Genomic DNA, 23,510 nt, shown 5'->3' with positions numbered 1-23,510 from the left:
ACGGAGGGTCATTACTCTGGGAAATGTGGATGGCAACTTCAACGGCTTTGCTGACATGGGCTTTCCAAACTGCGTGGAGGGCCATACACTGCACACACATCCCCATCCTGAACCCTGATCACCAGGCCTCAGAGTATATCAACTGGAAGGGTACTTCTCCATGGTGCAGGTGCTCATGGATCACAAGGGATGACCATGGTGGAGGAGGTGACCAGCCTCCTCTCCACTGATGGCATCCACCTGGCAGATGTGAGGTGCTGTCCCAGAGCATCTGCTCAGTTTCCTGGCCTTCTGATAAGCCTGGCACAGCTCTTTTATTTTGAGCCTGCACTGTTCCAGGTTCCTGCTATGGCCTTTCTCTACCAGGCTTTGCGTTGATCCTGCCTTAGGTGTTGGCATTCTTTGGTCCGGAGACCCTGGAAGTTGGACTCCTTCCCCATATCTCAATGAGGTCCAGGATCTCCATCCCAATTCAGGCTGGAGCTCTTCTGTGTCCCTGGGCAGAGGAGGCTGGGGGGAGAAGCAGAAGTTCTGGCAGCCATTGGAGAGTCTGAGGGAGCATTGGGGGCACTCATGTCTCGCAGTGATACAAGTCCATTTTCTTAACTGAGTGATTGAGGAACTTCATTTTGTTATCATGCTACACCTACTTGATACTGTTCTGGTATGTAATTCTCGGTGATACTGAGGGCCCTTTATACTACTTTGGCAGAAACAGTCCCCTGATAATATATCCTACTACATCAAGTCTCATCAGCTGGCACACACTGGGGCTATGTTTAAACTATGGGATTTTTTCCCGCTTTTTTTGACGGAAGAGCAGATGCGCTCTTTCGGAAGCCCTGTCTTCCTCCTCCCACAAGGAAGAAGGGCTCTTCCAAAAGAGAGTTTTTTCCGAAATTTGGCCCAGTGTAGACGGGAAAGGCCTCTTCCAAAAAAACTATTGCAATTTGCAGACCTTTCTCTAATAAAGCCCCATAGTGTAGACATAGCTTATGTCAGGACTGCTCTAAGCCCCCTCTCTCACACACAACCAGCACCAGCACCTACTAAATGGACAAGGTACATTAGGAACATGTTTCTATATTTATATGAGTGTTCTGTGCTTCCCAGGTTCTACAGGGGAACCAGAATCTGGGCAACCAGATTAAATGTAAGAGCAGCTCCAAGGATGCTCTCAGTTATACCAGCACTCAGGATGGCCAAACCATTATTATTAGCCATGTATTTTAAGAGCAGATAGTGAAGGTTTTGAATGGTTCAACAACTTAGCTTGGAACCACTGTGCCCTAATGAAGCAAGTGTTAGTGTCATAACTATATGAATTCTAGTCCTTTTTCTGACAAGTATCTATCTCTCTGAGCATTTTTCTCTACTCTTTGGAGAGAAGGTAGCCTGTGCTAGGCATGTTTGGCTAATTTATCTATGTAAAATGTGTGTAACATCTAAGGTGTGCTTTGAATGAGGCAGGGCTCTGCATAAGTCATTAAGCCTACACAGTACCACTGATTCCATTAATTTAATCTATTCTACCCCATTTTTTAAAAAATTTAAAAATTACTGTCTTTCATTGGACTACAGTTAAAAAATAATTAAAGTTCAGTGATATTTGAGGATTTGGCTATCACATCATTTATCAAAATGAAGCACTGAAAAACAAATAATCAAAGACATAATTAATCTTACATTGCCCAAGAAATAAACAAATAATTTGTTTGGTGCAGATTTCAAAACACAACCACCTTAACTCTGATTCAAAATGAGTACTGTTCTTTCTCCAGAAATGCAAAATATGAAGCACAATACAATTCTTTTGAAAAATAAACCCGACAACAGGACTAGATTCTCATCTGGGATAAATCACCGTAGCTCATTGATTTTAATGGTGTTAATTGCATTTACCCAGTGAAGAATATGGCTCAATGTTCAAATTAAATTACACAGACTATATTAATGTCACTCCACAACCTTTTAAAAAAAGAATATAAAGACAGTTCACACAATTTATGGAGAATCTTTTTATAAGGAAGTTTGTCTGTCATTTCAGTGCTATAGATGTGGCCTCCACATGCCCTTCTCCCCACAGTTAATCATGTCACACACAGAAAAAGTGCCTCTCCTTTATAACTAAGCAGACAGATATAATTTAAAATGTGCCTGCTTTGAGGAAACTTATTTTTGCCTGCCTCTTACAACTGTGTCCAAATTACACCAAGTGCCTTCTTCTACTTTGTGTTGCATTTTTAAATTAAATTCTTGGTCAGAATCCTGACAGGTGAACTGCAGTTGTTAGTAAGGTATCTCTAAGGAAAGTCTAGCTGAACTGAATCTGGTTGCTTAGAGGGATACCAACTGGCTCTGCATAATACCATCAATAATATGAGGGTATGTCTACACTACCCCGCTAGTTCGAACTAGCGGGGTAATGTAGCCATACCGCACTTGCAAATGAAGCCCGGGATTTGAATTTCCTGGGCTTCATTTGCATAAGCGAGGCTCCGCCATTTTTAAATCCCCGCTCGTTCGAACCCTGTGCCGCGCGGCTACACGCGGCACGAACTAGGTAGTTCGAACTAGGCTTCCTAGTTTGAACTACCATTACTCCTCGGGAATGAGGCACAGGGTTCGAACGAGCGGGGATTATGCAAATGAAGCCCAGGAAATTCAAATCCGGGGCTTCATTTGCAAGTGCGGTATGCCTACATTACCCTCCTAGTTCGAACTAGGAGAGTAGTGTAGACATACCCTGAGATAGTAAAATAAATGGCTGCAGATTTGTTTTCCAAGTCACAAATTCAGTTCAGTCACTTTCGAACAGTGCTTCGCAAGAGCCCCTCAGCGGGCTGGATCTGGCCCACCTAGCTCTTTCATCCAGCTCACGTGGCAGCTCCTAGCCCCTCCCTCTAACACACTGCTTGGGAGCCAGGAAAGTGCGAATCCTTTCAACTACTTCTATTTAAAGGGTTTGTGCCTTCTCCGTGGCTGCCAAGCAATACATTAGCAGTCGTGGGAAAGGTGTGAGCCCTTTAAATAGAAGCAGTTGAAAGGGCTCCCAGTTTCAGCCCTGCCACTAGCTCGTTGCCTGGGAGCTGGGTTGGCGCAAGTCCTTTCAACTGCTATTTAAATAGAAGCAGTTGTTACAAAGGGCAAATTTTTCTTTCTGTGTTTTCCTCTCTTATACCTTTAACTTCTATAGACTGAAACACTTGGTTTAGGACGTGCCATTGCTCAAAATGGGTTGGGCTGGTTTTCTTGTACAGATTTTATTTGTTGCCTTGCTTGTTGTTCAATGTAAATTTATTCTAGGGGTTTTTGTCTCCCGATTCTCAGATGTATGGCTCGACCATTGACTGATAGAAATGAGGTTTATGGATGAAGACTAAGTTGATGTCAAGTTGGTTTGGAGCAGTCTGCTGCAGGAAGAGGGTAGTAGAAACCAGTGTGTAGTTAAAAGGTCTCTGCATGGAAACTAGTATTCATACTCTTTTTTGGGTGTGGGGAAAACAATATTTCAGATTTGATTATAATTCATCTAAATTTCAGAGGCTTGCATTGCCTCCTGTCCTATCCCTATTGAGCCATAAAAATATGTACAAGTATCTTGTAGACCTTGGGTCTAATTGATCCTGAATGTAACTCCGCAAACTCTATTGAAGTTGTACCAGAGATGCATTTGGTCCTGACATCTTCCCCACCAACAAGCATATACATATGCTCAGCATTTGTCCCCCACTTTCTTCAAAATCCCCAGAGAACTTATTGCTGGTCGTTGCCTCAGAAGGCACAGACCTATGGATCTCCAACTTTTGTATTGGTGACCCCTTTCACACAGCAATTCTGTGTGTGACCCCCTTTGTAAATTAAAACAAATATTTACTGGGGTTTGGGGATGGAGGCTGCCAGCTCCTGACCTGTCATGGAGAAACCTTGCGACCCCTTGAGGGGTCACGACCTCCAGTTTGAAAACCCCTGAAATAGACTTTTTAATCAGTGCTTTGCTTGGTTCAGGTTGCTGGGCCTTTTTTCTCCTACCTTGCTTTGAAGTGCAAGACCCCACCCCTTCTGGGGCAATCCACAACTACTTCCAAAATTTGTGAAGTGGCCCCCCTTCAAAAATTATTCCCCACCCCTGCTTTAGAACGATAGCAGAAGTTTAAGTTAAATCCCCTTTTACCACATTGGGTTATTGTTTCCCGTGTTTAAACTTCAATTGGTTGTTATGATTTCCTGTCCCTCTCTTTCCTCTTTTGGAATGCAAACAGTTAAATTACAGTCCTAATTATCAATCAAGGTATAATAGACATGATGGGACTTTTGAAAATTACAGTTCATCTTTCTTCTTCAGGATGATTTTCCTCACAAGCTCAGTAATGTAAGGTTTAATTTCTTCAACAGTAACAGTAGAGTCCCAAGCCTTTACTGCTTTCCCATTAGGAGCTACCAGGTATTTCCAGAAGTTCCAGGTTGGTTCTTCTCCTGTGGATTCTATGTAGGAAAGGAAAATACAGATAGAAAACTACATTAACCAATTACTGACATTTGAGTATGATATGTTGATCAGCATCTTAAGAAAAGAAAGCACATGAAATTGAGGGGGAAAACTATAAAGTTGAATAGTAGGAAGGATTTTCTGAGGAGATGTATTAAACTTTGGAATAGTCTACCATGGTTTCTAGTAGAAGTTCAATCACTTAAGACATATAGACAGGAGAAAGCAACAGAAAATATATTATTTGGAACAATCATGCACTGGCAGGAAGATAGGTTTAGGAACAGCCATATTAGAGTAGACTACGGGTTCATCTAGTTCACTAAGCTATTTCTGATAGTTGCCATTACCAGATGCTTCAGAGGAATGCTTCCAGAAACTCTGCAGTAGAAAATAGTGGAATAACCTACCCCTAAACGCAGTTTCTTCCTAACCCTCAGTAGTTGGAGGTTATATTGTTCCCAGAGAGTGCATCTACACTGCACCCAGAACTGGAAATAAGCATGCAATTTGAGCTACGCAAATTGTGTAGCTTATTTCAAAATTTGGCACTGTCCACACAGGGCTGAATTTTGAAATAGAGCGCTATTCTGAAACATCCCTTACTCCTCATGGAACAAAGTTTACAGGGATGATGGAATAGCAAGCCCATTATATTTCGAAATAATGGGCTTGCTCAAAGATGTGGAATAGTTATTTCGGGATACTTCCGGTATCCTGAAATAGCTCCACAGTGTAGATGTGAATGACCTAATAGGTTTTTCCATAGTTCTAACCTCTATGATTCTATTCTACGAAATGGAAAAGCTCCGGAATGCACTTTAGATTAAGGGCAGGAGTTTCTGCCCATAAATATGAGGTAATAAGATAGGAGGAGTGCAGATCCAGAGCTATGCATGCTTCATCTTGGGCAAGTTTACATTTCTTGCCAAGTCTGGGCCAAATCTCCAAAGCATCAGACAGATTGCCAAGGTGAGGTGACAGGGTATACCAGTCCCTTTGAGCCCCCCACTGGGGTGGTCTTTCCACCTAGCCCAGAAAAAGAGCAGTCAGGGTTAATCCTCCATGTCTGACTAGAAGGCTGCAGGGAAGCAGCTAATCAGAGCATAGCCAGCTCAAATAAAAGGAGTTGCAGGGGCTGTGCAGTGCTTTTCTGGACTGGGACTAGAGCAGTAAGGAAGGGTGCTCCTTGCTGGAGCGCATGAGAGAAACAGAAGGTGGTTTGTGGTAGAAATGGCATTTGGTAAGGTAGGAGAAGAGTAGAGAACTTCAGCCCTGAGGTAAAGGTGAAGAGGAAGGGACCATATTGGAAATGGCCCAGAGAATAGCAGCAGCATCTATTAAAGGAAGCAGCATATAGCTGCTATTTGTAGTGTGCCTGAGTTGGGACCTGGAGTAGTGGACAGGCCTGAGTCTTGCTACTGGCAAAGTGGCCAAACCCCTGAGAAGCGGCTTAGTAGCTCAGTGCCAGGGCTGGAATTTAAAAGGCTTAGGTATGGGGCTGAAAAGCCTGCAGAGGGCCAATTATAGTTGAACTTTGTTACTCCCTGCCCTCTGGAAGGAAGCTGGAGTTGAAAGAATGACTTTGCTGGAGAACTAGTGCAATAAGAACTGATAAGGCAAAGAGTCTCCAGGGAGAAAGGGCACAGCTCTATACCAGTGCAGGCTTGATCTTGAAGCCATCTTGGAAGAGGATGAGGACTGGGCAAAGAGACTGGGCTAAAGATTTTAACAAGGACATGGGGCTAGTTTGGACCTCTGACCCTGGAAGGATTTTTGTCCATGCATACTGACTGTGTATGACCTGACTGGAGAGCTGGACCCCTTAAAACACACCCACCCAGCTGACTGGGACCCAGTGAGGTTCCCAGCTGACAGGGGACTGGGTGCAAAGAGAGAGCGTCTAGATTTGCACTCAACCAACAGGAGGCACTCATGAGAGGTGACTGTCCCGTCACAGTGTACTGACAGGCTTATTCTGGTAACTGTCCTTTCATTGTGCAGCAGTGAATATACCACCTATAACAGCCTTATGCTGTATGTAGACTACTGGGAAGGACAGGATATGCAATCTGCATGTGGTATACAAGTGGTAGCAATCCCACTTGGTGAACCAGAGGAGGAAGAGTGTGAAGTGACCTTGGAGCAAGTGTGAAAGCAACATAAATTTCTTATCAGTACAGGAGGGGCACACCAGCTATGAGGGGGCATGTGACCCTCCCATGTCACTTGCCCCTCCTCCCAGTCTGGCTCTTCCCTACCCATCCCTATCCCACGTTACCTGGGGAGAGGAGGGACTAGATTGGTACAAAACCCAGAAGAACTGTTGGCACTTCTTCCGCTTTCCTAACTGCCTATGCCCGTGAAGAAAGGAAGAGAAGCCCCTGCCTTGCCTCCTGCCCTTCCATTGAGCCGCCTGTCCTCCAGGTCCATCTGTACAGCCGTAGTCCTGCCCAAGAACAGAGATGTGAGTTCTGCTCCTTTCCCCTCCCTACTCATTTCCCCTCCCCGCTCCTTTCCCCACTTCCAGGTACCCTCCACCCAGCCCTGTTCTCCTGTGGGGCTGCTGCTGTATAAATGGAACTGGAAGAGAGGCAGCTCTGTGGAGGGCCTGGGGGATGGGTGGGTGTCTTTTCAATACACCTTTCTGGCCACTTTGTTGCTGGTGCAGCATAATGGGATGAATTGGCTTATTTTCACCTCTGCCTAGGTGGCTTTTTGTCTTCATCTGCAGCATGTGGATGTGGGTCAGTTGCCAAGATTATCTGGGTAGATCTCAGTCATGCCCTTGTCATTGCAGGGGCCTCAGACACTGGTGTACCTTGGTCCTTCTTATTTTCTGCCTGTGGCAGAGAATAGTCTAGTCTCCAGTGGGTTGTAATACACTGGTCTAATTTTGGTTGTGGGTTTAGTTTGTAGGTGCTGGATGGTGTTGGTGGCCTGTGATATATAGGTCATACTGTATTGACATTATCTCTGGCCTTCCTCTTGATTGGTACTCCATTCTTTTCATATGCCTGTATATTTATACCTGCCTCTGGAATTTCTCTTACGTGCATCTGACAAAGTGGGTTTTGCCCACAAAAGCTTATGCTCCAATAAATCTGTTAATCTATACAGTGCCACAGGACTTCTAATTGTTTATATAGGTCATACTTGAAGCTCTGGTTGTCCCCTCTGGCCTTAAACTCTAGGGCTACATCTACACTGGGGGCTTCTTGCGCAAGAACAGCTGTTCTCGCACAAAAATTTGCCAGGTGTCTACACTGCACGCACGTTCTTGTGCAAGTAAATTTACAGTACAGCGTTGGAAAACAGGGCTTCTTCCAGAAGAGTTATTCCTCTCCCCATGAGGAAAACCCTCTTGCGCAAGAGCTCCTGCGCAAGAGGGCAGTGTAGACAGGCAACATGAATTTCTTGCGCAAGAAACCCCTATGGCTAAAATGGCCATCAGAGCTTTCTCGTGCAAGAGAGCATCCACACTGCCATAGATGCTCTTGCACAAAAGCACATCTCTTGTGCAAAAGTACATGCCAGTGTAGACACACTCTTGTGGAAGACTTTTTGCGCAAGAACTCTTCCACAAAACAGTTCTTGTGCAAGAAACTGCACATGCCTGAGGTGTCATGCCATAGATGTTTTGGTGGAAAGTTTGCTACGTGGAGAAACGAGAACTGGGAACAACTGTCCAGGGTCATGATGCTGTGATCAGGTAGAGAGGGAATTTACTACACTCTCAAGTACACAGAACTTGTATTTCTAGATCTTCTGAATCTGTATTTGGATAGGCGTTAGATATGATTATTTCACAAAGGCATTTTTTTAAATGACCCTAACAGACACATTTGCTATCACAAGCACTATAAATAACCCTTATAAAAGTCTTGTCAGATCAGATTAATTCACTGCCAGCAACTTACCTGCTTAGATCTAGCAGCTCTAGATATTACTCACCAATTAAATATTTGAAGGCAGCATTAGCACCAGCACCTGTAACTGCAGTTTTGCTGAACATAGGGAAGGAGACACCATAAGTCTTTCGGGCAAAACTCTCAATTTCTTTGTCACTGTCTGGCTCTTGCTGCCCAAATTGATTACATGGGAATGCCAGCACATTAAAATGATGTGGGCCAAGGTGTTTCTGTAACTGTTGTAGAGCTTTGTAGTGGCTGTCTGTAAATCCGCACTCACTTGCAACATTGACAACCAGAGACACCTAAGCAAAAGAGAGATTAGAACACACTGCATGACCTGGTTTGACATAAGCTTCCACAAAGGAGGTTGACTGCAGGTCATTCTGCGCAGAATAAAAACATCCATATTGAGAATCTTCAGGAAACTGCTATTGAGCATCTTGCTACTGTTTTCAAACTCTTCAGATTTAGGGAAACTTAGTTTTTAATATTCACTTTATTGAAGTTAGATGTACCATGCAGGTTGATAATACAGCCTACATTTCCTGGGTGTTTTCATTCTGTTTTCAGATAACCCAGCATCAACTCTGGCCTGTATCTTTGGCGTTTTTCTAAACATTAATTACAGTATAAACAATCCAGCAGCACATTTTTTAAAAATGACTCTTCAAATGAGGATGTTTTTGTTTTGTGCTTATTAAAGGTTCTTAAGATTGTGCATCTTAAATGTTTTAGATAAACAACATCCTCCCTCTCACAGTATTGACACCAAACCGATGCACTCCTCACTGTCAACACAGATCAATAGATCTTAATGTTAAAGGGGTCATCATGATAACATAGCTTGACTGACATAACATGGAACATAAACTTCACTTGGGCAATGTCTACACTGCAGCGTTATTTTGAAATAACTAAAGTTATTTCAAAATAACAAAGTGTGTGTCTACACAGCAAGCCCGTTACTTTGAAATAATTTTGAAATAATGGACTTCTTACTTTGACTTCTGTAACCCTCATTTCATTAGGAGTAAGGGAAGTCAAAGGAAGAGTGTTCTTCCTTCAACTTCCTGCTGTGTGGACACTGCTTAAAACAACCCTCTTTGGTTTTCTTTGCCGGCAATTAAAGCCCTTTGCCATAGTTTTTTCAGATGTTTTATTCCTTTATTAACAATATTTCTGCACTTATACAGTATTATATTAATTATGTATAATGCTACATGCTTTTTCACTTTAAATTCCAGTCTGTAAATGTTAACCAATTAAACTCACCAATTACAATATAAGAGAAGTTTCTTCCCAACTAGAAGATTTAACTCAAATATTTTGTAGAAAAGAAGATTGCAGGCCTTGGTTTATACCTGTGTGGCCTCACTCAACTAAATCTGCCCTCAGGCAAGAAAACCTTCAAAAACAGACTGCAAGGAAAAACTGCTGAGCTGGAATTCATAAGCAAATTTGACACCCTGAACCAAGATCTAAATAAACACCTGAAGTGGCTCTCTCATTACATGAATGGGAAATTACCTATTGTACTCTTGCATTCTCATCACTGTTAGATTTGAACCATATCTACTCTGATTTAATTAGTGCTAATGTCACACTCCTATCTTTCTTTCTTCTCTTCAGCATCTGACGAAGTGAGTAGTAGCTCATGAGAGCTTATGCTCTAATATCCTAATAAATTTGTTAGTCTTTAAAGTGCCACTGGACTTCTTGTTTTACTGAAATAGACTAAGGCTGTGTCTACACTACAAAGAAAAGTTGGAAAAAGATACTCAAATTGTGAACCGCAATTTACATATCTTTTGCTGCTTTTCTTTCAGAAGAGGCTTTTCTTAAATTTGGTGCATCTACATGGCACCAAATTTTGTAAAAAACTCCTCTTTCGACACATCCTTCTTCTTCATAAAACAAAGTTTACAGGGATGGCGAAAGAGCACGTTCGGTTTTCCAAAAATTTTTTTGGAAAAGAGGCGTTCCTTGGGCGTGGGATGGCTTTTCAGGGATATCTCTGATATGCCGAAAAAGAGCTGCAGTCTACATAGCCTAACACAGCTACCTCTCAGAAACCTGATATATACCCTGTATCTTTCAATCAAAGAGTTCAAAAAGTATCAAGTTTCTCATGATCTCTGAGAGATAGGGAAAGGTGATACTGACCTATCTAACAGAAAATGGGTGTCTTAGGCATAGACTTAGGACAGGACTACACTTAAAATGCTGTAGTGTTGAAGTAAAGACACTCCTACGCTGACTGGAGAGAGCTCTCTCATTGGTTTAATTTACTCACTTCCCTGTGAAGTAGCTATGAGTATGTCTACACTGCAGAGAAAGATTGAAGTTGCCGCTGTTCAAGACCGCTAATTCAAAGCGGGAACAGGCACTCCGGTTGATGCTGGTAACCCTGCTTCCACAAGGAGTAATGGAAGTTGAAGGAAGAATGTTCTTCCTTCAGCCTCCTGCAATGTAGATAGCACCAAAAGCCGAGTTAAGGTATTTTGACTTCAGCTACGCAATTAATGGAACTGAAGTTGCATATCTTAATTTGACTTTGTCCTGTAATGTAGATATATGCTACGGCAGTAGAAGAAGGCCCCCTGTTGACATAGTGCTGTCTAGAGGGGGTGCTTGTGTGCCTGTTACATTGGTATAACTACGCTGCTTTGGCTACAGATTTTTCACAACCCTGAGGGTACGTCTACACAGCAGAGCTAAAGTTGAATTAAGCTATGCGACTTCAGCTACATCAATTGATTAGCTCAGTGGTCCCCAAGGCGGTGCCCACGGGCGCCATGGCGCCCGCTGGGGCATTTATGTGCACCTGCCTAGTGACATGGGCCGGCCTGAGCCATTCTTGCGCCCCAGGCGCCCGGCACATGCACAGCCCCAACCCCGCCCCTGCCCCCACCCGGCCCAGCAGCCCCAAAAAGTTGGGGACCACTGGATTAGCATAAGTAGAAATTGCTTATTTCAGCTTTTGGTGCTGTCTACGTAGCAGGAAGTAGAAGGAAGGAAGAGCACTCTTCCTTCGATTCCCCTTACTCCTCGTGAAATGAGTCGGAGTAAGAAGTCCTCCAGCTTGACATTATTTCGAAATAAAGGCTTGTAGTGTAGATACGCATTATGTTATTTCTGAAGAATGTCAGTTATTCTGAAATAACGCTGCTGTGTAGACGTATCCTGCGTGACATAATTATATCAATATAGATCTGCAACATAGAGTAGACCTTACTAATTGACCTGACAAAGCTCATAGACCAAATGAGCTAGCAGAGCTAGAAACAGAACCCAAGAATCCTGACTCTGGGTTTTGTGCTCTTCTCAAGTAGAACACAATCATTTGACAAGGGATAACTTGTATTATTAATTATGTATATGTGCAAACATACAAAATGTTTATAGTTTATATACAAAACATGTAAACTATTTTATATCCATGGCATTTCCCAAAACAAAGAGATTGTATACCTAGTAAATCTTATAATCTAACTAAAAAGCAGAGTGCAAAAGGGCAGAATGGAAATGAGAATGCTAAGATTATGGAGTCACATGGGAGGGTAACATATCAGCAGTTACCATTCAGGGTGTGTCTACACTTCAGGGCTTAACTCGAAATAAGCTAAGCAAATTGAGCTATGTCAATTGTGTATCTTATTTTGAAATAGGTTATTTCGAAATAGAGAGCGTCTACATAGCATTTATTTTGAATCAAGTACTCTTCCTCCAACTTCTCTTATTCCTTGTACAATGAGGGTTACAGGAGTCAGAGTAAGAAGTCCTCTAGCTTGATGGTACAGGCAGTCCCCGAGTTATGCGGATCCGACTTATGTCGGATCCGCAGTTATGAACGGGGCCCGTCTCCCTGGTCTCCAGCAGACCAGGGAGAGGAAGCAAAGCGGCGGAGCATGCGGGCAGCGGACAGCCCAGACGCGTCTGGGCTGCCCGCGTGCTCCGCGGCTTTGCTCTGCTTTGCTCCCCGTCCCCCTGGTCTGCAGACCAGGGGGACGGGGAGCAAAGCGGCGGAACATGCAGAGCAAAGCATCTGGGCTGTCCGCTGCCCGAGTGTTCCGCCGCTTTGCTCCCTGTCCCCCTGGTCTGCAGACCAGGGGGATGGGGAGCAAAGCAGAGCAAAGTGTCTGGGCTGTCCGCTGCCCGCGTGCTCCGCGGCTTTGCTCTGCTTTGCTCCCCGTCTCCCTGGTCTGCAGACCAGGGGGACGGGGAGCAAAGCCGCGGAACAGGCGGGCAGCGGACAGCCCAGACGCATCTGGGCTGTCCGCTGCCCGCCTGTTCCGTGGCTTTGCTCCCCGTCCCCCTGGTCTGCAGACCAGGGAGAGGGGGAGCAAAGCAGAGCAAAGCCGCGGAGCCCGAGGGCAGCAGGACAGCCCGGCGCGTCTGGGCTGTCCCGCTGCCCCCGTGCTCTGCGGCTTTGCTCCGGACGCCTGTGGTACAGCAGCTGGGGCGCTGCCGGTTGGTCCCGTAGCGCCGCTCTGGGCGCTACGGGACCAACCCGGCAGCACCCCAGCTGCTCTGCCCCAGGCGTCCTGATTCAGCCACTGCTGGTCAGTTTCAGCAGCGGCTGAATCAGGACGCCTGGGGCAGAGCAGCTTGGGTGCTGCTGGGTTGGTCCAGTAGCGCCGAGGAGCGGCGGTGCTACTGGACCAACCCAGCAGCACCCCAGCTGCTCTGCCCCAGGCGTCCCCAAGTCAGCCGCTGCTGACACTGACCAGTGGCTGACTACAGGAAGCCCCTGCCCCGGGCTTCCTGGAATCAGCCGCTGATCAGTTGCAGCAGCAACTGACTTGGGGATGCCTGGGGTTCTTAAGTTGAATCTGTATGTAAGTCAGAACTGGCGTCCAGATTCAGCCGCTGTTGAAACTGATCAGTTTCAGCAGCGGCTGAATCTGGACGCCAGTTCCGACTTACATACAGATTCAACTTAAGAACAAACCTACAGTCCCTATCTTGTACGTAACCCGGGGACTGCCTGTATTTCAAAATAACTGCCTGCTGTGTAGACACGGACTAAATTATTTTGGAATAGTGCTAGTTATTTTGAAATAGTGTTGTAGTGTAGACATACCCTCTCTTTGATTAGCTAGAATTGTAAAACCGAATGTTCAGTGATGTTCTTGAAATAGTTCCCAGGCATATAGTAACCTACCATCATTATTAGTTATGATTTTCATTGCAATAGTGCATAGGAAGCCCAGTCCTATTATGGCAGGTGCCGTACAAACACAGAACAAAAGGCATAACACAGAAATCATGGTATTCCTACACCCTCAATTGTGTCAGCAATGACTACTATTCTCAGCCCTACTGCTTAGTTGTAGATTGGCACAGCACTCTCTTGCACCCTAAAAATGGCATGGACAGGAGCTTTGGTTCTTCTCAGATTTTTATCACTGAAGATGGGTCCTAGCTATAAAGTTCTGATGCAGTCTTGACATTTCCTTCAGCTCAGAAGTGTTTGGATTCAGGCCTATCACTGTAGGGCTACATCTATACTGCACCTCCCTTGCACAAAAGTTTATGCAAATGAAGCACAGATTAGCATATTGTGATGCTTCATTTGCATAATTAATTAGGGGCCTCTTTTGCTCAAGAGGGGGTTTTTGTGGGAAAAGGAGCCATCTACACAGCTCCTTTTTGCACAAAAGCCTCTTGCACAAAAGCGGCCCCTAATTAATTATGCAAATGAAGTGCAGCAATATGCTAATCTGTGCTTCATTTGCATAAGCTTTTGCACAACAGAGGTGCAGTATAGACGTAGCCTCTAAGCTTTTAAGAGCAGAGACTCTCTTTTTTAGTTTGTGTCTGTACACCACCTAGCACTATGGTGCCTGGTCAATGACTGGGACTCATAGGCAATACAAATAATAGCTTCTAGATTACGGTTGTTTACAGTTGTTTTTCCCCAACAGTCCTCTTCTTATAATCTTTGTGCTCACTGTCATTAGGCCAAACAAGACATCCTTCAGAATCTATCCTAGTTATCCCTTCATTGTCCCTGAGAGATGGCAAGTAGCAGAGAAGCTTGTTACTTAGCAAGTATAGAATCATGGCCAATGCTAGTCTTGCTAAGCATCTTGCCTAGAGTCAAGGAAGACTAGGAACTCTCTTGTCCGAAAAGGAAACAAGTGGAGTTTAATGAGAGGAAACAGACAAGAAGAAATGAGACTTCTATATGCAGTGGGCACAGCCAGTGCACAACTGAAAGGATAATTGGCCCCACAGGATTTTAGTTGGAAAAGGGCTCTTTTTAGAGTCTACTAGAAGTGGTCAATTTTTGGAAGGTTTTCTGTAAAAGATGACATAATGTCCTACAATTCATCCCCTATTTTTGATCATTTCCCCTCAGTTCATGTTTCAATTATAAACCTTCCTTTTCAGGCTACAAAAAATGCTTTACAGCAAAATCTGGTAATTGAAGCTTTAGCTAGGGAGCAAATGTGCTGGTATTGCTTGTTGGGGTTGGGGTGGGTTTTGTTTTGTTCTCTGGGTGTTTTGTACAACTTATAAAAAAAAGACAAGTTTGTTTAGGTCTAGCGAGGGCTGGGAGTTGGAACTGGGTAGCTCAGGGTATAGCTAATGAAACACAGATCTAGTTAGCTGAGGGTTGTCAGTTCAATTCCAGCTCAAATCAATATCAACTATGTAGTCTATATTAAATGAATCAGCATTTGCAGGCCAGTTCCTAGTTTTATGGCTGCCAACACTAGCACCTCTGCAGAGGCTCCATGGAGAATGAAAGAAATACTATCTCACCTCCTGGGAGGAGTAGAGGGAACATACTTTGCTATTGCTTCCATGCTATAAGCTGAGGGGTTCAGGGCTGTCAATCTGGCGCTAAAAAGCCATTTAAAGCCTTCTCTCTTTCTGCTATAAAATATCATAGCCAATCCATAAAGCACAATGACACTTCGTCTAATTGAAGAGAAATGTAGAACTGCAGTGTGTTTAATGAATATAGTGCAACAAATTCTTGGCCACTAGAAATTCATGGGTGCCATTATACTGGACATTGTGACAATTCAGAAATTCACAGCAGGGAATACCAAGTTCTCCTCTTCCAAAAGCAGAGGCCCCATTCATTTGCGTGAGAAAACATTTAATGGTTGTAAAGGTAACATCTATAGCAATAGTGTGTGCCCCCCAGGGAAGAAGAGGAATATTTCAGGAGGGCATGATAGTGCCTGGACCAGCCCCACAGGAGGTGAAGAAGTAGCACCACCTAACCCTAATCTGCTTTGGCTCCCAGTGTTGGCCTCTGATTCCTGGCTGTGGCTTTAGCCTCAGGCCCCGACCACAGCCCCTCTCTTAGCAGTGACCCCAGCCCTCACTGTGGCCCTGCTCCCAACCATTGTTCTGAGGGGGTGGCAGTGGTGTACCCAGAAAGGCAGACTTGGGTGATGGTGGTCTCTAACTTTGGATGGGCGGGCAAGAACAGGAGGACAGGGGAAGCAGGACAGAAGGGATGGGGGAGGTAAGCCCTGGCCGCACTGCCCAGCTGGAATCCTGGAGCAGATTGGGGTAAGCCTCAGCCCTGCTGCCTGGCCAGAGTGCTGGGGAAGAGCGGGGCAAACCCAGAGCCAGAGCTTGCCCCCTGGCCATAGCACCTAGGTGGAAGGGAGCAAGCTCCAACCGTGCTCCTTGGCTGAAGCTCCCAGACAGAGTGGGGCAAGCTCTGCCCCCTTTCCCTGCAGTTCATTGGGCAGGCTGGAGGGGAATGGGCCTGGCTGGAAAGTAGATGGGCCATGGCCCACTCAGGTCCACCTGTGAATGTTCTTCTGGTGGGAAACAGAGGTAAGGGACATACAAGGCAGAGCCATCCCTAGAGTATTGCAAATCAGGGCAATTGTGCTTTTGGAGGCCCTGCTGGCTGGTGGAATTGGCCAGCATGGTGGTTGCAGAAGTCCAGCCTCAGCTCCCGTGAGCATCTCTGGTGCAAGGTAAAAAGTTTGGGGACCTCTGGTCTATAGCCCGCCATTGGGCACTTCTAATTCCACCCACCAAAGGCAATGATGCGCATACATAGTATAGTATGTATCATCATACAGTATTTAAAATTGGTCTCTACATCCTCCCTTGGTTTTCTCTCCAAAAAGCAAACCCAAAAAGAAAAATTGATTTAAAAACCATTCAGAATTATTTGTGACAAGGCACAATCTAGGGAATTGTTATTCATTGGCATACAATATTATGTTCTGGTGCCATCTAGCTAATTTTCCAAGTATCAACATGTAGCTATAGACTGAATTAACATGATCTACTTGCTTTTTGATGAGTTAGCTGAGGATTGCCAGCTTTTTGATGCTAGTTAAAAAAAAGTATTAGTTACATTTGTAACTGAAATCCTTGGGGTAGAATTTTATGTCTCCACTGTTTGGTTTTACCCATATTCTACCATATTGCATGTTATGAAAGTCATGGATAATAGCCTTGCATAAAGTTGTTTGATTTAAGGGCACTTTCACAGCAGATTTGACAAAACACAAAGAAGGTGCCAATATGAGATTTTTAAAAATAGCTACAACACTCAACCCAATGTTTAAGATTTTGAAGTGCTTCCAAAAATCTGAAGTACAAGATGCAGACCATGTTGTAAGAAGTCTTAAAAGAGCAACACTCTAATTAAGGATGTTAAGGACTAGTCGACTATCCAATAAGCAAATGCTGACTCCGGGTTCCACACGGGTGCTTCTGCTTTGAAATGCATTCCAAGGGGCCTTGTACATTTCAAAGGAGGAATCCGGAAGTGCATATCTACTCCTCGAGTAGTAAATTAACCTGTATTTAACATCCTTAACTCTATCAGATAGGCAGCAAAGCAGAGGGGGGGGGGAAGGGCAGAGGGGAGGCAAGAGCAAGTACTTCCATGTGGCGCTGTTGCTTTGAAATGCCGTGGTGGCGTTTCAAAGGAGCAGCACCACACAGTTGATCCCGGGCTTTGTGCGGTGCTGCCACTTTGAAACGCCTTTGCAGCATTTCAAAGCATCAGAGCCTGGAGCCTGAGTCAGCTGGGGACTTCCTAGCTGACCCTGGGTTCTATGCGGCATTTCAAAGCGGCAGTGACCCATGGAGCCCCGGGTCACTCTGAGTCCCCCGCTGTCCCCAGGCTCCATGCAGGCACTGCCGCTTTGAAATGCACAAGAGCCCCCACTGGGGATTCTTGTACATTTTAAAGCTGGCACACTGTGCGGGAAGTCCCTCTCACTCCGGGCTCCACACATAGAATCATAGAGCTGGAAGAGACCTCAGGAGGTCATCAAATCCAGCCCCCTGCCCAATGCAGGACCAATCACAACTAAATCAACCCAGCCAGGGCTTTGTCAATCCAAGACTTAAAAACCTCTAGGGATGGAGATTCCACCACCTCCTTAGGTAACCCATTCCAGTGCTTCACCACCCTCCTAGTGAAATAATTTTTCCTAATATCCAACCTAGACCTCCCCCACTGTAACTTGAGACCATTGCTCCTTGTTCTGCCATCCATCACTACTGAGAACAGCCTGTCTCCATCCTCTTTGGAACCTCCCTTCAGGAAGTTGAAGGCTGCTATCAAATCCCCCCTCACTCTTCTCTTCTGTAGACTATACAATCCCAAATCTTTCAGTCTCTCCTCATAGGTCATGCGCTCCAGCCCCCTAATCATTTTGCTCATTCTCCGCTGGACCCTCTCCAATGTGTCTGTAACGATCCCGGCCCCTTCCTCCGGGGTGAGGGGTCGTTATCTTTCCCTGCTTTGTCTCTCGGGCGGTTCTCCGGTACCTGACCGGGGCGTAGGGGGACCTGGACCCACCCCCTCTCCAGGTCCCAGCCCAGGACCCTAAGGGAGTGCGTCTGAGACGCGCTGCCCGACCGGGGGGGCTACGGCCGCAACGCACCGGTCCCCGGGGATCCTACCCCGTCCTGGGCTACTACCTCCGCCCTCTTAGGTCTGCCGGTCCTGGTCTGGTTCAACGGAGCCTTGGGGTTAACTCACCCACGCGGGTCCCAGGAGGCTCGGTCGGGGTCCATGCAATGTCCTGCCGTCCGGCGCGAGCCCCTGCACCTTGCTTGCCGGGGCTCCATCCCTTTTCTCCGCCTTCCCTTGGCGCCCGGGCCGCCCGGCTTTTAAACCCGGCGCCCCTGCTCAGGGACGCCGGCGCCTGCGCCCTGCGGGAGGGGGCGGGCCTGTGTGGGGGCGGCCCCTCCGGGCAAAGACTCCTGCGCCTGCCCGGGCCGCCGTCCCTGGGACGGCGCGTTAGAGCCGCTCAGGCGTCCCCGCGGTGATTTCCCCCGGCCCCCCTGGCGTGGGGCTCCGGGTTGGGGCTTGCGATCCCTGCCGCTCTGCCCCCGCCTACGCCGGCGGCTGCCGCCGAACAAGCGGGGCAGAGCCGCTCCGGCGTTTCGGTGCCTGTCTCCCCCGGCGCCCCAGTGCGGGGCGCGGGGTTGGGGCTCCCAATCCCCGCCGCCCCGTCACAGTGTCCAAATCCTTTCTATAGTGGAGGGCTCAGAACGGGACACAATAGTCTAGATGTGGACTCATTAGAGCCAAATAAAGGGGAATAATCACTTCTCTGGACCTCCTGGCAATGCTCCTCCTAATGTACCCCAATATGCCATTAGCCTTCTTGGCTACAAGGGCACACTGCTGACTCATATCCAGCTTGTCATACACTGTGATCCCCAGGTCCTTTTCCGCTGAACTGCTACTTAGCCAGTCAGTCCCCAGCCTGTAACAATGCTTGGGATTCTTCTGTCACAAGTGCAGGACTCTACACTTGTCCTTGTTGAACCTCATCAGATTTCTTTTGGCCCAATCCTCTAAATCTGCCCAGGTCACTCTGGACCTTATCCCTGCCCTCCAGCATATCTACCTCTCCCCCTAGCTTAGTGTCATCTGCAAACTTGCTGAGGGTCATTAATAAAGATGTTGAACAAAACCAGTCCAAGAACAAATCCTTAGGGCACTCCACTAGAAACCGACTACCAACCTGAGATCGAGCCATTGATCACTACCCGTTGGGCCTGACAGTCTAGCCAGCTTTCTATCCATCTTACAGTCCATTTATCCAATCCATTATTCCCTTAACTTGCTGGCAAGAATATTGTGGGAGACCTTATCAAAAGCCTTGCTAAAGTCAAGGCATATAACATCCACTGATTTCCCCATATCCACAGAGCCAGTTACCTCATCACAGAAGCTAATCAGATTGGGCAGGCTCTACTTGCCCTTCATGAATCCATGTTGACTATTCCTGATCACTTTCCCCTCTTCCAAGTGCTTCAAAATGGATTCCTTGAGGATCCCCTCCATGATTTTTCTAGGGACTGAGGTAAGTCTGACCGGTCTGTAGTTCTCTGGATTATCCTTCTTCCTTTTTTTAAAGATGAGCACGACATTTGCCTTTTTCCAATCATCTGGGATCCCTCCCGATCTCCATGAGTTTTCAAGACAATGGCCAAAGGCTCCGCAATGACATTTGCCAACTCCCTCAGTACCCTCGGATGCATTAAATCCGGATCCATGGATTTGTATATGTTTAGCTTTTCTAAATAGTTTCTAAATTGTTCTTTCCCCACCCAGGGCTGTCCACCTCCTTCCCATACTGCGTTGCCTAGTGTATTTGTCTGGGAGCTGACCTTGTCCGTGAAGACAAAGGCAAAGAAAGCATTGAGTACTTCAGCTTTTCCCACATCATCTGTCACTAGGTTACCTCTCTCATCCAGTAAGGGTCCCACATCCTCTCTGATCACCCTCTTATTGCTAACATTCCTGTAGAAACCTTTCTTGTTATCCTTCACATCCCTTGCTAGTTGCAATTCCAATTGCGCTTTCGCCTTCCTGATAACTCCCCTGCATTCTCGAGCAATATATTTATATTCTTCCCTAGTCATCTGTCCAAGTTTCCACTTCTTGTCAGCTTCCTTTTTGTGTTTAAGGTCACCAAGGGATTTCCCCGGTAAGCAAATCTGGTCGCCTACTATATTTGTTTTTCTTGCTGCGCATTGGGATGGTTTCTTCCTGTGCCTTTAATAGGGCTTCTTTAAAATACTGCCAGCTCTCCTGGACTCCTTTCCCCTTCATGTAAGCATCCCAGGGAATCCTGCCCATCAGTTCTTTGAGGGAGTTAAAGTCTGCTTTCCTGAAGCCCAGGGTGTGTATTTTGCTACTCTCCTTTCTTCCTTTGGTCAGGATCCTGAAATCTACCATTTCATGATCACTGCTTCCCAGGTTGTCACCCACCTCTACTTCCCCTACTAATTCCTCCCTGTTTGTGAGCAGCAGGTCAAACTGCACATGGCCCCTGGTCGGTTCCTTCAGCATTTGTACCAAGAAGTTATCCCCAACATTCTCCAAAAACTTCCTGGATTGTTTGTGTATTGCTGTGTTGGTCTCCCAACATATGTCAGGGTGATTAAAGTCACCCATGAGAACCAGGGCCTGCAGTCTGGAAGCTTCTCTCAGTTGTCCAAAGAAAGCCTCATCTACCTCATCGACCTAATCTGGTGGTCTAAAGCAGATACCAACCACAACATCACCCCCGTTGCTTCCACCTCTAAACTTAACCCATAGACTCTCAACAGTCTTTTCTCCCTCTAAATACTGGAGCTCCAAGCAATTATACTGCTCTCTTACATACAATGCAACTCCTCCTCCTTTTCTCCTCCGCTTGTTCTTCCTGAAGAGTTTATACCCTTCCATGACAGTGCTCATCTCACCAAGTCTCCATTATTCCAAACAATCATAGTTCTTTGACTGGGCCAGGGCTTCCAAATCTTCCTGTTTGTTTCCCAGGCTTCTCGCGTTTGTGTACAAATACTTTAGATAACCAGTTGATCGTCCTACCTTCTCCATCCGAATCAGGGGTCCTCCTTTGTGGCTCGTTCCTCCTTGTGATTCTTCCCGATGTCCGTCTTCCTCACTTAACTCAGGGCTTCGGTCTCCATCCCCCAATGAACCTAGTTTAAAGCCCTCCTTGCTAGGTTTGCAAGCCTGCCGGTGAAGATGCTCTTTCCTCTCTTGGTTAGGTGGATCCCATCTTTTCCTAACAATCCTTGTGCCCAGAACAGAGTCCCAGGGTTGAAGAAACCAAAGCTCTCTCTCTGACACCACCTGCGCAACCACGCATTTACTTCCTCAATTCGATGATCCCTACCCGGACCTTTTCCTTCAACCGGAAGGATGGCCGAGAACACCACTTGTGCTTCATATTCCTTGATCCTTCTTCCCAGCACTACATAATATGCTGTGACCCACTCAAGGTCATTCTTGGCTGTATCGTTAGTTCCTACATGGAGAAGCAGGAAGGGGTAGCGATCTGAAGGTTTAATCACTTTCAGAAGACTCTCGCTTCTCGAGATTGCAGGTCTGGTCGGCAGATGGATGACTCAGTCCCTCTTAGGAGGGAGTCCCCGACCACCACTACCCATCTTCTTCTTTTGGGGGTGGTAGCCATGGAACCCCCATCCCTAGGACTACGCATCCTATACCTTTTGGTAGATGGCGTTCCCTTCTGATTTTTTCTGAGAGGTCCCTGCCAAATCATTCTCACCGTAGTGCCTGTGGAGAGAGCCTGATAGCGGTTACTTACCCCTACAAGAATTGGGGATACCTAAGTTGGCCTTCTTCTAGAGGTTACAGGCTGCCAGTTTTCTTCCTTGTCCTGTACTGCCTGGGATGGCTCTTCAGCCTGCTGTGCCTGCAGGATTAAATACTGCTTTCTATCAAGGAAGTCTTCATCCTCTCTGATAGAACGTAGGGTCAATACTTGGGCCTCAAGTCCTCTAATTTTTTCTTCCGAAATGGTGACCAGCTTGCACTTAGTGCAGATGAAATCCCTTCTTTTTTCCGGGAGGAAGACAAACATGGCACATGCTGTGCAGGTAACAACAGCAGACCTATCACCATCCATACTTGCCTTCTGAGAGATTTCTCAGTTGTTCTTAAATGCCTCCTTGAAGGGCAGGAGTGTAGTGAAAAGATTTTAAAGAATGGCAATTCTTTAAAGAATGGTATCTCCCTGTTAACAGCCCCTGTTCGCAAGCTTCCTGGTCACTGAATCACTCCTTTATAAAGCCTTAGACTGCCTGATAGCGTCTCCCCCGATTAAGGCTCAATCAATGAGCAGAGGCATCTAGATTTCAAACTCTGATTAGAAGCTCACACGGGTGCTTCTGCTTTGAAATGCATTCAAAGGGCTCTTGTACATTTCAAAGGAGAAATGCAGACGTGCCTATCGTCTACTTGACTAGTAAATTAACTGGTATTTAACATCCTTAATGCCAGTGCAGAAACTACAGAATCCAAACCTCCAAGAAAAGAAAATCAGCTTTCTGTTGGTGGCATCTGACTCAAGAGATGCAAAATAAATGTGTGTCGATCTGTACTGCTTTGGGGAGAACACATCATCAGCATGAAAGCATGTCCTCTGGAATGGTGAGTAAAATATGAAGGGGGAATACAAATGTTTGGTATATCTGGCACATACATTCTTTGCAGTGCTGACTACAACAGCACCATGCAAATGCCTATTCTCTTTTTCAGGTGACTGTAAGATCAGAAGTGGGGAGCATTATTTCCCCTCAATGTAAATAATCTTGTATGTTTTAGTGATTGGCTGAACAAGAAGTAGGACTGAGTGGCTTTAAAGTTTTACACCATAAAAAGACTGTACAACAGTGCTTGTCAGAAGTGAACTGAAAAATACTGCTTCTTTTGTTTTTTTGTAATGATATATAAAGTGAGCACTATCCATTTGCATTCTGTGTTGCAATTGAAATAAATATATTTGAAAATGTAGAAAACACCACAAAATATTTAAATGGTATTATATTGATCAACAGTGTGATTAACACTTCAATGTCACCACAACTTGATCTCATGATTAATCAGGATCAATTTTTTAATTGTTTGAGTCTTAAAATTGAACAGCAATCCATCATTGAAAGTTTAATTATGCTTGAATAACTTATTCTTACCAATCATTATTAACAATAGCTTGCATTAATTACAACAAAGACTACATTGTTATGATAATCCTTTGCACTTACATACAGTTTCTTTCAAAGAAGGTTATAAAAATGCTTTGTGATCATGATTTAAGCCTCATAACAAA

General features: G+C 45.6%; 1 protein-coding gene across 1 annotated transcript in view; it reads right to left on the bottom strand.

Moving 5' to 3' along the window:
- Nucleotides 1–1,703: 1,703 nt before the first annotated feature.
- The window catches only part of GPX7 (glutathione peroxidase 7), a 28,787-nt gene continuing 6,980 nt past the window's right edge, over nt 1,704–23,510 (bottom strand). Inside the window, exons 2-3 of the mRNA XM_006126395.4 lie at nt 8,444–8,705; nt 1,704–4,485 (exon numbers count right to left, since the gene is read on the bottom strand). Coding sequence (XP_006126457.1) covers nt 4,322–4,485; nt 8,444–8,705 — 426 coding nt within the window. The 3' untranslated portion in view covers nt 1,704–4,321. The remainder of the gene's footprint in view (nt 4,486–8,443; nt 8,706–23,510) is intronic.

The sequence above is a fragment of the Pelodiscus sinensis genome, chromosome 9, assembly GCF_049634645.1.
Source record: "Pelodiscus sinensis isolate JC-2024 chromosome 9, ASM4963464v1, whole genome shotgun sequence".
NCBI classification, from domain to species: domain Eukaryota; kingdom Metazoa; phylum Chordata; order Testudines; family Trionychidae; genus Pelodiscus; species Pelodiscus sinensis.
This window is presented reverse-complemented; position numbering and strand designations above follow the sequence as displayed.